At 38.1% G+C, this 15,209-nt stretch overlaps 1 protein-coding gene across 1 annotated transcript in view; it reads left to right on the top strand.

Annotated features, from left to right (window-relative positions):
* Positions 1 to 14,490, top strand: part of KIAA2026 (KIAA2026 ortholog) — a 47,770-nt gene extending 33,280 nt beyond the window's left edge. Inside the window, exons 6-8 of the mRNA XM_009890663.1 lie at positions 5,896 to 6,011; positions 7,912 to 8,099; positions 10,266 to 14,490. Of these exons, the coding sequence (XP_009888965.1) occupies positions 5,896 to 6,011; positions 7,912 to 8,099; positions 10,266 to 13,909 (3,948 nt within the window). The 3' untranslated portion in view covers positions 13,910 to 14,490. The remainder of the gene's footprint in view (positions 1 to 5,895; positions 6,012 to 7,911; positions 8,100 to 10,265) is intronic.
* The last annotated feature ends 719 nt before the right edge of the window (positions 14,491 to 15,209 follow it).

The raw sequence follows: 15,209 nt of genomic DNA, 5'->3' as shown, positions 1-15,209 counted from the left end.
CCTGTACTCGTGAGGAGAGATTGAGTATGTGGAGTTTTTTGAAGTCCAACCAGCTATTTAGTTGTCAACCAGCTATTTAGTTGTATAATATAAATGAATAAAGCCAATTTTGGGCTTCAAATTTTGAAATCGTCTCCACAGTAATTACTTTTTCTTCTCTGGTATTTCTTTTTTATGCTCATCTCACTAGTTTTACATATTTTTGTCCCAGTCTTCAGTTTTTCTTAGCTCCTTCAGTATCTCATTTTCTCTCTATATTGTCTATTTTTTTGTCACGACTCTTTTCTCTTTGCTTCCCATGATCTTTCATGCCTTTACTCATGTGGCTAGCCCTCCAATAAATGTTTGCTAAGAAGCTTTCCTTAACCCATTTTTATCCGGTACCTTTCTACAATTCCAAATGTGAAAGTGTTGGATTTGCATCAAAGACATGAATGTGTACCTTCTACATTTAATCTGGAACATTTTTGTCATAGAGATACTACTGTATATTCAGAACATTTCACAGTGCTTTGGATTTTGGTCAGTTAGAATATTATGTTTAAAAAATTATTCAAGGCATTTCTGTCAGCACACAGGTATAACAAAACAGCTGATTTTAAGATGGTCAGCTAAGAATAGAGAAATACTTGTATATCCAAAGTTAAGAACATGCAAAATTCAGCTATATGAAAGGGAGTTAAGTAAGATCCGTAATAGCTTAAAAGGTGCAGCTTTTTTGTAAATAGTTTAAGATGTTGCATACAACCAGTTTCTTTATAAGTTACAGAAGTATAAGGTAGTTAATATCTTGAAGTTCTTCCAATGAAGAGTAAGATGTGATAGTTCGGTGCTAAATAATTTCACTGCTCTGAGTTAGGTTCAGAAAGATAGTAAAATCATGCTGATAATAAACTTTCTTCTGTGGTTTTGTGATTAATCAATGCAGTGATGATCATGTAGTAATTTTGCCTAAAGAAAATTAGCACATGTGGCTAAATGTCTGAATGAAAAGTAATTTCATAGTAATGAACTAAATCATAAGATAATGACACTCTTCATAGCAAGATATTAATCAAAATTGATAAAGAGATATCATGAGTAAATTTGTTTCATAATTTACTACAAGTTATTCTTCCTGACTATATTCAGTCCCAGTCTTCAAATAAAATCAGAGTTTAGCTGTTGATAGATACTTACAATATTCAGCATGATGTTGCTCAAGGTAAAATACAAGATACTGAATTTCAGGAACTTTTACTGTAGACAATAACTCTAAGTGTTTTCAAAATGAAAACACTTTCAATTATAGATGAGTTTGTATAATATGAATACATAGTCTTATCTGCATTCTTATTCAGTCAAAACTGCCATTGAAGTAAGTGTCTGAAATTCTAGTATTTGGCCCATAAATTGGTCAATAAGAACATTCAATATCAATCCATATCTGAATTGAAAAAATTATCGATCTCTTTTCTTTAGGTATCTGATGTCCAAAGCAGCTGCAGATCACCAACTCCCTCTCTGTGTGACATCACTAGAAAACCCTAGACTGGTGATGTCACACATACCACAGAACCCCGCTGCAGAATGGAGCAGGCCTATTAAGGGTAAGGTAAGTTTTCTCCCTCCACCACCACCCCTTTTCAACAATATTGCATGGTTTTATAAGATTTCTATTTTTCTTTATTTTATGTCCCTGTGATATAAAGTAAAGATTAAAGAAAATCCTATAAAACTGCATAATATTGTGGTTGTGTGTGTATTTATTTAAAAACAAAAAAAAAACCCTCTACTATAAAGTTCAGTCCTTACCCCATATATCCATATCCTGGCTCCAGTCTGCTTTGGGGTTCCATGATGAGTATGCCAGAATAGTGTATGTTGGGGCATCACGGAGAGTGGAGTCAGCATTTCCTGGCTGCTCTGGATGTCAGAAACCTTATTTTAAAAGGTAAGTTTTCAGTTAAGAATGTGTTGAATGTCTCTCTCTGTTTATATGGAAACATTCAGCACATTTCTAAAATGTATTTTTATCGTGTTTGCCTTTTTAAAATTTACTTGTAACTTAACACAGCTAAAAGTCACGTTTTATACTTGTCCTCTTTCTAGGCATTCTTTCTCTTTTGTTCTGTTAATACCTTACATTATGTTTTCAGATGAAAATATTGTTTTGTTTGTCACTACCTTGAACAAGATGGTAACTAGAACTTGGATGCAAGGTATAGAAGCAGTGGTACTGGGAATGTGAATTTCAGACCACATAAGAACATAACTCAGTACACACCCAAGTTAGGTACTGGATGTTTCTATTTAAATAATCAGTTTTGGAATGAAGGCTTTTATCAAACTTAGAATTAGCTCAAGTAAATGCAGAGGGAACAGTTTCTTCACACATCTGTTAAGAGCAAGCTCTTCAGTGATAGAGAAAGACTAGTTTTGCCTCTAAAGTACTGTCTTGGACTGATGTAGTTGGATAATTTTAATTTTAGTTCATGTCTACTAATATAATCCTGCTGGATTTCATAAACACCAGAAGGCAGTGCATCCAGATCTCCATTTCTACAGACCCTTTGTTGACAAGAGTTCTGAACTACTGGGCTGTGATAGCTATTCCTTTGTACTAACCCTGCCGTTCTACTAAACCACCGCTGGTGGAATTTCCTGAACAGCTGTATTTTGATTACTTTGAGTGGAACAGTCATGGCTGCTCTGCTGTGGTCAGTTCCTTCTGTGCCATTAGATGTTGCGTTCCATTTATTTGCTAATCCCATAACATGTCAGGTCATACTCAGAGGTTTTTATCTTTCATCGTAAGGAACCCTGCAGTCATTGATTGAAAGGGACATTTGAAGGTCTCTCCACCTTGAAGCAGGACTATTGCCAGTGCCGCATAAAGTCATCCATGACCTGACTAGATGAGTTCTGAAAACAAGAAAGAAAGAATGTAGATTCAACAGCTTCTCTGCGCAACCTGCTCTAATGCCGTATGTTTCTGATGAAAATATACCTTCTAAGGTCCAGCCTGAACCTCCTAAGCTTCAGTTTGTAGCTGTTCTCCTGCATTATATTTTTTTATATTACTGAAAAGAGTTTGCAACACAGACATTTGTAAAGGCAAGTTTATTATCTGTAGAAATTAGTAGGCAGCTGTATTATGCTGAAGTAGGGAGTTAAGTCCTAGCTTTATCTGTTATTGAGTTGCTTTGCTTTTTTTTTGTCTGGAAAAAACACAGGACTGTGTTAGAAAATGAACTTGCATAGGAAAGGTAACGGTGGATTGTGTAGTGGTGTGTCTTAAGTGATAGACATATTTTTTTATATGCCTTTTTACTATTTAAGGAATAATAGCAGATCATTTGTATAACATCTCGGCTTTGCAGAAATCTTATGTTTTTGCACAGAAAACCAACTGAACCACAATAATTTAAAAAATAAGGATTTCTTTTTCCAGTCTTTTTTGGCCCATACTTGTTTTGTGTCCTGACTATTTCTGAGGAAAGAAAATTCTTCTCATGGCTTAAATTTGTGTATGTTTCCACTAACCGGTTTATTCTCAACTCCTAAACCCCAGTAAGAAAAATGAGTAACTGGGATACAGAGAAATAATTACTTTACTTTTTTTAAAAAATTATGTTGCTATAATATTTGCATTAAAATTATTTGGAATCAAATGTGGAGTTTTCCCGAGATTATATCCAGAGGACACTATTTTTGCTAAAAACTAGCTCTAGAATTTGGGGGGCAGAGGATTGGTTAGTTTTTTATTCATTTTTGTAAGCAAGCAGAAGAGTAACTTGTATTTGTTCTCTGAAGTGTCAATGAAGACAGTAAAGTCTTGAAGTCTTCTACTCATGTCTGGCTATTCAATGCATGATACAGTTATTACTTCAAAGTTTACTCAGTGGTCAGCTGATACTTATCTGGCTTGTAAATACTCTTTTTTTTCTACTTAGCCTATCTTAGACTATCTACTTAGTTCTACTTAGACTATCTTAGCCTTATTTAAAGATAAGCGAGTCCCAGAAGTTAGTAATTTCTTGTTTTTACTCTATAGTAATTTTTCGCATCTTTTTAATACTATGTTCTTACACGTCCCATTCTTTACTATATCAAATACATGTACAGCATTTCTATATCCTGATAGCAGTGGCATTGTTTATTTTTTACCATTTTGATTTTTGTTTTGATACACTCCACTAATACTGGGTAGTATATAAATTCATCCTTTTAAAACTCTGTGAAATATTTTGTATATCTTACAAGAAAGTAAATCTGTGCACATGATAGTCTTTCAAATGTTACCAATTAATTCTGTTGACTGCTAATATTAGGTGATAGGAAGTGCCTTGGTACACTACAGTATACACAAAGGCTGTTTTCTGTTGCAGTGTTCAGTGGCAGGTTTTATGCTGCAGTGCATTACATGTGCAAATATGACAGGCTACAAATGAAGGAAATTAGAATACAGTTTACTGGCTCGTCTATGTGCTCTACACTAACCATTATGTGGTAATGTGGCATTAAAATCTTTGCCTTTGTAATTTTAATTGAAGAATGAAGGAGTAGCTATTTGTTTTGTTAAGTAACGTGTAAAGTATTGTTCATAAATAATAGATACCTGGTCTTCAAACAAGCATTCAGCCTAACTGATCTGGCTGTACATGGGAGAGATCTGCTGAAATGTGTAGAAAGGAATTGTTCCAAAGTCCATAGAAAAATCATTATTTTAGATTGCTGAAAAGCAACTGTGTCCAGCTTTATCCAGCTTTTCCTGCACTACATTTCTTGGTGTCCTGGACCACAGGAAGTTGTGAAGGATATGAGCACTATCAAAAGTGACATATGTATATGAAATAAGTAAGTTCCCAAGTCTTGCTCCTTTTTGTTGCAGAACCATAATGTCTTTACTGTCTTACATGCTCTCTGACAAGCCAAGAGATAAAATCCTCATCTGCATAAACCACACAGAATTAGTAGAGAGGCAGAAGTACTAGACTATACCACTTCTCTTTTTGTAGCTGTTACATATATATGCGTTGTGCAGTCTTTTATGTAATAAACTAGAGAATTAAGTTTCGGGAAGACATAATGGGTATCTAAGAATGTTAAGAGATGTGTTTTGCAGCATTATGACCACCATGGTTGTGTTGTATATATGTATATACATGCTACTTGTAATTTCCCAATGTCTTTTATCCTCATTCAGCTTTTCCAGGTTAGTTAAAACATGAATTCTACATGGAAGACCATAAGATTACATATATCAGTTTGGAAAAGAAAACTATTTTTATTTATACATTTGAGTTAAAAGCTTAAAGCTTTTATGTTGGAAAACTGATCTCTGCTGTGTAGCCTGTTCCTTCATAAATTGACCAATTTGCAAAATTTTAAAAGGCACTTTACCTAGAACTTTGAATAAAATAAAAAAAATACAGTGCAAAACCTGTAGTTTTTATCCCTGAAAATAGTAGTAAATTGTTTTCGTAAATAATACAAATTACATCACTTATGTTAAAAGAGATTATGGTAAGATTTTCTGTAGAAATTTTATCTCTATTAAAAGTGTACATACGTGGTTGGTTTCCCTGACATGAATGGATTGCTACCTATGTTACTTATTTAAGTGATTTTAAACACATGATGTGTTCGTAGGATTTTGCTTCAGTTTTAAGTTTGACCTGTAAAAAGTGAACATCCTTGCAGTGTTGCTTCTTTAACTAGGACATTCTCTTTCTGTAGTATAAAAAAGTGGAAATATTAATGTCTTATATTGGTAGATATAACTGTGAAACTTATTAATGTTTTCTTCCAGTTATTTTCCTTGTATGCTGTATTACTGTACCAGGATTATTGTAGTACTAATACAATATAACAAGATATGCAATGATAAATAAATGGTATTTATGTTTGCAGGGAAGATGGTACCACCGGAAGCAAGCAGTAAAGGAATTGCATGGTACGTTGATACGACTGCTTAATGAACTGTTACCATGGGAACCAAAGTTAATGAAAGCATTTCAGAGAAACAGGTAATTAGCTGCTCTTTCTTTAACAATAGCGCATGGGATGGAAAACAGAACAAAATTCACCTTTTAAAAACTGATCAATAAGTTGGCTTCTCAAATTAAATTAAAATACTTTTGAGGAGAGGAGCGGGGCACTGGCAGTGCTTTAGTTGGAAGAATTACTTTATGTTCCAGACTTAATGTATGTAAATAAAGTTGAGTTTAACCCCCTAATACTTTTTTTTCCTCTAAATGCTCTAGAATCCTTAAGCATGCCTATCAATAATTGTATCACAATGCAGCTAGGATTTGTATTGCTGTTTATTTGGGTAAGAGTTGCTGAAAACCTGTGTCTAGAAAACTAGACTAGGGCATCTTAGAATACTTTGATATGCTACTTACTGTCTAAAGCTACCTAATTTGGTTGTTAATGGATTCTCCACAAAGCAATTCTTAAAACATTGTTTTGAGGTCTTTGTAACCCTGTAAATTTGAAATGCAAGTGGAATGAGGTGTGTCAGAGAAATATCAGTGAAGTGCTGACTGATTTAAATCTAGGAAGGGCAGGTGTTGATAGCAGTGAAGATACTACCCAGATCATAAATCCTGGAGAGCTTGGATGTTGACTTGGTATCGTCGTTGTGTCGTGAAGCTTGGTGCTGTTGTTGTCTGTTAGCCATACAGCTATATCTAGAATCATACCTTAGTTTTGCCACATAGACATTTAAAAAGCAAGTAATAATTAGAAGCTTGAACTCTGTGTCAAATGATAGGTAAAGTTAGGCATCTGCTTAAATGTTGAGTGTGAAGGAAGAAACACAGTTATATGGTGCAGAACTAATTCTGAAAAGTGTAAAATGTATTATGTTTTTTTTGTTTTTTTTTTTAAATGCACCATAGCACCGAAGACAGTAAACAGAATTGGCTCCCTAGTAGCTCATTTTATGGATATCATGCACGAATTAAAATTCTTATTTAGAAATTTAGGATGATGTTGAACATTTTGCTTTAAATAATGGACCAAAGTACAATTACTGCTTTTTTCTATTTCTATTCAAGTTTCTGTTCATTTTCATTAGCTGTTCATTTCTTCCTGTGTGTAGCAATTCAGACTTGTTTTGGAAATGTGGCAGATAGTAATACTATTAGAAAGGATTTCAGTTTCCAGTATATGGGGTTTCTATTTATTTGTTTGCTGAAGAATCCTACTGGATATTGTGTTTGTAACCACCAGCTGAATCCTGTAGATCACTGTATTTGTACACTAAAATACCCCTTAGATCTCATCTAAACAATGGTTTCGAATAAGGGACAATGGAAGTATATAGTAGGTTAGGAGTAGCAAGGTAAGTGGTTGTGTTTCTGAACAGTGTTCAAATGAGTAAAGCAGCTATGTGTTTCCATCTTTGGCATATTCTTTCGTGGAGCGTGAGTCTATGGAAATGGCAGTGTTAGCTGTTCTAATGGCCCAGAGATATAAAGGTTTTCTTAAAGGCGAAAGTTACCTTATGGTCCCATAGCTGGGCCAAAAGCATGGTCCATTTAAGAAAAACAAGATTTACTTAATACTGTAGTTGGGGTGGCCTTCAGAGGAAAGAGTAGAGTTGTTACAGTTAGTACAAGTGTATTTGCCACAATGCCAGATGAAGGAAGAAACAGAAGATTGAAGCAGTAAAATAGTAATGTTCATACTTGCCTCAGTCTTTTTGCCTATTGTTAGAGGACTTAATGACATAGAATTCAGTTTTGGTGAGGGAAGGGACATTACTGTCACTTTATATTTTCTGGGTTTTAGAGACTTTGCAGGCAGAGCTACACTGAAATTTTTTGAAGGGCACAGCAGCTTTTTGTGTGGCAGCAAATACAAATAAAAGCGTTAAAAACAGCGCGGTTCTTTGGTAAAGTTAGTCTTGTTATTTTCAAGGTCTAGATTGAAGAAGGACTATGATGACTTTAAAAGACATCCAGACCATGATAAATTTACCAGAGAATTGTGGAGTAATGATGAAAGTGAAGTTGATTCTGGCAAAGATTCTTTTGCGGTAGTATGCGATAAATCCTCAGAGTCTGCCGAACATGTGGAAGTTCCCAAAAAAGATCACCCAGACAATGGTAAGCACTTACTGGAATTTGGTAGCTTGAGCTTGATTCAGGAGCTTAATTTTTCCATGTGAGCTTGTGTCCTTCTTTTCCATGTGAGCTTGTGTCCTACTTTTTACATGAACTACCACTGTGATATATATCTGACGGGTGCAGACTAGAAGTGAGCAGACATGACCAAGATGAAAATTCTGGTTAAGGCAAATTTTTGCCATTTTTGCACTCTCCTAGTTCTGTGATAACATGGTAAGCCTGCTCACAATTTATGTTTATGGTGGGTTGACCTTGGCTGGCTGCGAGACAGCCACCCAGCAGCTCTGTCACTACCCTTACTTAACAAAGCAGGGAGAGAAAATAAGATGGGTCAAGATACAGACAGGAAGATTGCTGACCAGTTGTTGCAGGCAAAACAGACTCAGTTGGGGAAAATGAATTTGATTTATTGCAAATGAAAAATAGAGTAGGATGGTAAGAAACAAAGCCAAAAACTGAAATACCTTACCCCCCACCCCATCTCCGCCCTTTTCCCGGGCACAGCTTTGTTCCCAGTTCTTCTACTTACTTGCTTGTCAAGTGGCACAGGGGGGATGGGGATTGGTGGTTGAGATCAGTTCATAACACTTAGTCTGTGCTGCTCCTTCCTCACACTTTTGCCCTCCTCCAGTGTGGGGTCACTCCCATGGGATACAATCCTTCACAAATGGCTTCAGCGTGGGTCCTCTCCACAGGCTAAAGTCCTTCAGGGTAAAACTGCTCCAGTGTAGGTCCCCCATAAGCCACAGTTCGTGTCAGGAGCCTGCCCCAGTGTGGACGCTCCATGGGCTGCAGCTTCCTTCAGGGCATATTCATCTGCTGTGGAATGGGGTCCTCAACAGCCTGCAGTGTAGATCCCTGCTGGAGCATGGTCCTCCATGGGAGGGTGTCAACCTGTTTCACCATGGTCTTCACGTGCTGCAGGGGAATCCATTCCAGTGACTGGAGTACATCTTTCCCCTCCTTCACTGACCTTGGTGTCTACAGGGTTGTTTCTCCTACATTTTTTCCTCACTCCTCTCTGTCACACTCCTCTGCACAGCATGTTCCGTGAAGCATCACCAGCTTAGCTGACAGGCTCAGCCATGTCCTGCAGTGGATCTGTTTTGGAGCCAGCTGGGTCTTGCAAGGGCCTCTCCTTACAGAGGCCCCCCTGCAGCCTCACACTGCCCAAACCTTGCCAAAACCTCAACGTGCAGCCCCTCTGTCCAACCTGGCACCCCTGCCTGCATCCTGGGCCTTCTTATCCACTTCATGCGTCTGCTGCTCGCTGGCTGGTCCAGCTCAATGCTCAGTATGAAACATGTGGCACTCACAAACTTGTCCCCCAGGCACCCCACACTCACAAGTCTGCCTGATATCTCCAGCCCAGACCTCAGGCTCCCCTGCTCACCAGCTAGTCCAGCTTGAAGTTTGCCAGTGAATACACACATGCTGCCCCCACAGACGCTGGATTTGTGAAAGACAACGACATGTATACCCCAGCAGTTGGCACCAGGCACACAGGCTATGACCTCCTGCCCTGTCCTTGCAGCTCCCCCTTCCTCTGCACATCCCTTCATGGGTTTGTATAGCTCTACTGATTCCCTCACCCCTCCCAGTGTCCATCTTCTCCCCTGGTTTACAATCCTATGAGTTGAAAAGTCCAGATTAATCTTCCTGGAAGGGACACCTGCAGTTTCTTGATAGCCCATCAGTTGTCATTGCTGAGGCTGTTTCTTGTCATTGTCTGTGTTTGTTTCATTAGATCTGTGTCTCTGTATTTTTTATCTGGCTTTCCTGTTTTTCCCTCAGTGTCCCAATTAACCAGGTCCTTGATGAGATAAGCTTGATGGAATAAACATTCCTACACTCTCACATGCCTTCATCTATTAGTGTGAATGACTAGGTTTGGTTTTCCTCACCATCTCCCATGATGGTCAGGTTTGTGTCTCTGTATGTTCTTGTTTATGAGTCCCTTTCATTTTTACCCCTTTTTTTGCATTGAAAAAGGTCCTTGACCAGATGCCCTTAAAGGAGCAGACATTCTCCTTCCACATATTCTTACACCTGCAAACTAGCATTTTGCCTTCAGCTAAAAATTGTTGTATAGAGGTATCAGTTGCAAACATGTAAAACATAGTTTCTGTTTTAATATCCTTGCAGATGAAATGAAGCTATTAGAGATGAATTTACCTGCAGGAAAAAACAGAATTCCGAAAAAAGAATCAACTTCTAAAGAAATACAGAAGACGCTGCCCAAATGTGTTAAACGACAGTCCAAGCAAAGTAGTTGTCTGGATCAAAGCACTAATGAGCTTTCACCAAGGAAGAAAGCTAAGCTGAGCACTAATGAGACTGGGGTCCAGAGTTCAGAAAGTAGCCTGCAACCGGATCATTGTTTGACTGAGCTGAAGCAATTTGAAGGGTCAACGGTAGAATCATTTTCCTTGACAGATCCTGCAACATCAGTATCAAATTTTCTGAAAGGGACCAAACCCATCCAGGCCTTGCTTGCCAAGAATACTGGGAACAAAGTGACCTTAACAAATCAACTGTCACCTCCTGCAGGCATAAATGTATCTACTTCTGAAAAGCCAGTTTTATCACCTTTGGAATCATCACTGATAAAACCAGCATTGCCCTGCCAGACCAGTTCAAAGAGTCCTTTACAAATGGTATACAAAATGCCAAATGGCCATTGTGTACCAATAGACCTTCACAACAGCTCTCTGAAAATTCAAACACAACCTGTGATTGACCCTAAAACTGGAGAAAAAGTCATGCAACAAGTTCTTATTTTGCCTAAGAATTTTGTTATTCAGCAGAAAGAAGGAAAAATGGTGTCCAAGGATATTCAGTCACTACAACAAAAATCATCTGAGCTGCACTGTATAACTTTACCAGAAATATCAAATGTCAGTGTTTCTTTAACACCTGTCCTGGTAGCAGGCCCTGCAAATGCTACTACTCAGGCACCTAGTACAAATTTTAACAAGAATATTACCCACTTGTCACAAGTGACTGGTCCCATGAACACTACACAACCATTGCCTGTTGTAACTTCGGCAAGTAACTTATTATTATCAACAATTAAAGTGAGCCAAACTGAAACTGACAAAATCAAGACTACAGTTTCAACTGCCACATTCCCTGTGTCTTTGACTTCACCTGCTCTTTCCACAGCTAGCCAGTCTTTGATACCAGCAATGGCATTAAGTGGGTCTACAAACACTGCTTCTGCCTGTTGTAGTCTTGCATCACAGCAGACAGCTGACTCCTTTGAAACTAGGCAAGAGCTGAAGACTGTGTGTATAAGAGAATCACAATCTATTCTGGTCACAACGCGAGGTGGAAACACAGGAATTGTTAAAGTGCGAACTAACCCAGACCAGATTTCACCTAGTAGTTTGTCTTCTAGTTCAGTTTTCACTTACGCGCCCCAACTTCAGGCCTTTCTTGTGCCAAAAACCACAGCATTATCATGCTCTACTCTTTCATCTGTACCAACAGCCGCGTCTGGTCTCCCACATGTTAGACAATCATCTCTTTCTGGATTTGCCTCCTCAACAGCTTCTTCTGTTAACATTCCAGCTTTCCCAGCTGATTTTACTCAGGCAATGGAGAAAAATATCAAATTCACATTACAGCAGCCTGCTGTTGGGGGCAGTTTGGGTCAAGTAATAGAGAACTCCTGCTATGTGTCCTCTCCTTCTTTATCCTCCATTTCATTAGCTAGCAATTTGGTGTCAGCAACTCCGAACAGCCCTGTTAGTGGGACTAGCATTGGACAAAATAACTCTGTTGTAACTCCCAATTCTTCTGTGCGGCAACAAGGTGATACTAAAACTAAACCAAATCCTGTTATACAATGTGAGTCTAATTCAGCAACAAATGGAGATTTAATCAATGGTACTCCAATCCAGAAACTTACATTAGTCACAAATCCACCTATTTTATCACCCTGTGGGGCTTCAGGAGTCAGTATTATACCCTCTCTGTCATCCACTGGTGTTAATGCCCAGAAGTTGGTTTTCATTAACACACAAATTGCCAATGGCCCATCAACTGCCAATCTAGTTGCAGAGTCATTGAAACATAACCTTCCTTCTTCCCTAAGCAAAACTTTTGTTAGTGCCACAGAGCAACCACAGTTGGTTCTCATCCCTTCTACAGTCGGAACACCAATAAGAATAAATTCATCACCGACTATTGCTCAAGTAAAAGATGTGAAAATTGGACTAAATATAGGTCAAACCATTGTAAATACTAAAGGCAATGCACAACAGGCTCCACCAGTTAATATACTGCACTCTGCTGTTTCTAAGGGAGAAGACAAAAAGAGCATGGACTTGGCGCTATCTTTGACAAGCAGTAGTACTTTGGTTCCTGTTCCAAGTTTTGTCAGTCAAAGTGCTGTGTCAGTTAATGAATCTGTATGTATTGCAACAAAAGCTGAAAATGCCTTTACAGTAACAGCAAATGCATGTGTAGAATCTATTTCAGTACCATCAGGTGAGACTTCTTCTGTGACACGACCCACTGTCTTGATTGGTGGAAATGATCCCTCAAAAATAAGACCAATTCTGGGTAATCAACTGTGTACATCAAATATTGGAAATACTGTGGGTATATCAACTGTGAAAACAGGACATCTTGCTTCATCTGTGCTGATTTCAACAACACAACCAACAGTATCTCCTCAAAACTTAGCATCTGCTTTGCAGTTTCCGGTGATTAGCTTGCCTGGATCTGTAGCCACCCCCCACAAAGTGTTACATACAGTTCCTCAATTGGCAGCCGTTCCAGCACCTCCTCCAGTACCAAAAAGCCAGTTGCCCACAGTGCTTCATTATCAGTCATCAGGAGTTTCAGCTGCCATGCCAAATAATGCAGGCATTCACAAACCTCAGAGTGTGTTGCCCCCTCCATCTCCAAACACAGGTAAAGTCATCGGTTTTCCCAGTTTTTCTTCCCTACAATGCCAGCAGGTGCCTCCCAGTACAGAGAAACAAAGTCATGCTTACACTTGTGCTTCTACCCTTCAGATGTCCTCAGCTTCACCAGCTGTAACAAGCAAGGCAGGAGGTCAGTTGAATGAACCTTGCATTCAACAGAAAATAGTCATTAACACCTGTATGCCTTTGGCACCTGGAACTCAGATAATGATTAATGGTACTCGTTTTGTTGTTCCTCCACAAGGCCTTAGAGCTGGCAGCCATGTTCTTCTTCTCTCTTGTAATACAAAACAGACTCCTTCTTTAACTATTAACCATGGTCAAGAGGCTCAAGATGTACCAATTATTAATCCAATAACCTCAAAAATCATGCTAGCACCAGGTAATTCATTAAGTTGGCAAATACCAAAACATCCTGTGAAAAGCTCTACAAAAATTGTGAACTCTGTTGGGTCTGCAGATGCTTTACCCATTGTACATGCGACACCCCAGATACTTAGTACTCCAGCTAGCTCGTGTGCTCCACTGTCTCCAGCGACACTGTCTGTCTCTTCAGTGATAAAACCTCCTGTTAGTGTTGTAGCTACATCTTCTGTGGTTTCTGCTGTTCATCCTCTGAACTCCCATTTACCAAGCAACACTTCAGTGCTTCAGTTAGACACTTCTATCAAAAAACTGTTGGTCAGTCCAGAGGGAGCCATTTTGAATGCTATAAATACTCCAGCATCAAAAGTTTCTTGCCTGTCTTCATCACTGCCTCCTGTTGTTGTGTCCACAAGTAGAAATCCTACCACTGTCTTCCCTGCTTCTCAGTCATCTTCCCTTGATAAACCTGACAAAGCTGCATCCTGAATTTACTGCAAATGAGCCACTTTGAAATTTTGGGGCATTCTTCTGACTTTGGAAGTTGTAACTGTTGAATAATTTCTTACATTATTTGGAACAGTTGATTTACTCAATTACTTAAGATTACAGTTATTTCTTGCTTACCTATGGGGATTACGAGGAAGAAAAATTTATTTAGTTTGTCAGAGAGAAGTTTTCAGAGAGTTCTTTAGTAAAAAGGTCAGAAATGACTAATGAGTTCATTAAAAACTTTAGTTTGGAGAAATCTAGCCTTTTGCACATGTTCCATCTTACAGTATGGACTGTTTGCCAGTGTGTTTATGACAGTATATATCTCCTTTTTATTTGTCAGGTTTATTTTTGATTTGTTTCTATAAAAAAAAATACTTATGCATTGTAAAAATGCAGTCTATGGAATAGAATTGTACATATTCATGAATTCCTAACAATCTGTACTAAACTATATGTACAAAGAACTATGCTGTCTTATTTATGTTTTGTTTACATAATGTATAGTTTTTTAAATATTTTAGTAATTTTGGACCAGTGTACTGTTTAGCAACAATGCAGAAGAATCTGCATATAATAAATCAAGTTGCTGTACTGCTTTGTGTTGCTGATAGTTTAAAAATCTGTATATGTGTAACACCATAGCAGAACACATATCTATACTTCTTCCTACTTAATTCAGATGCATCTCAACTTTTGGAGTATAGTAGAATGAAATTATTTAATCTCTTCTGCTATTCTTTGTGGTGTACATTTCACATGATTTGATAGGAGTTGGAAGGAAGGCCATCTTGTTGATCCTTCTGATACAGGATGGGATAACCCATACTTCATCCATTCTTAATAAATGTGTGGTTATATTTCCTGAACTTTCCAGTGGTGTGGCAAAGCTAAGAAATAGTTTCCCAGACGCCAGCCTAAGTCACACTGCTTGCTGTTCAGGACTAGTATGTTTTATCATAAAGCCCATAGATCTGTTGAACAGTTCATTATCCTATTTTTTACAGCCTTGTGTGCATTTCCACTTATCTGATAACTGTAACAAGGTCACTTTCTAATCTTCTGTCTAGCCATAACAAGCTACCCAGTTTTATCACCAGTCATGCTTTCTAGATCTGTATTTTTTTCTTTAGCTTTTAATTGGTCTATCTGGAAGGACAAAGCTAAAACATCACACAGTATTAAAGGAGGCCTTATTAGTGCTTTGAGTGAGAATAATTCACATATTACATAAACCTTCCCTTTTTATGCAGTGTATTCAATATTTGTTGGTTTAGGTTCAGCTTTTGATCTGATA

This window comes from Charadrius vociferus, unplaced genomic scaffold (genome assembly GCF_000708025.1).
Source record: "Charadrius vociferus isolate BGI_N301 unplaced genomic scaffold, ASM70802v2 scaffold188, whole genome shotgun sequence".
Classification (NCBI taxonomy): domain Eukaryota; kingdom Metazoa; phylum Chordata; class Aves; order Charadriiformes; family Charadriidae; genus Charadrius; species Charadrius vociferus.
This window is presented reverse-complemented; position numbering and strand designations above follow the sequence as displayed.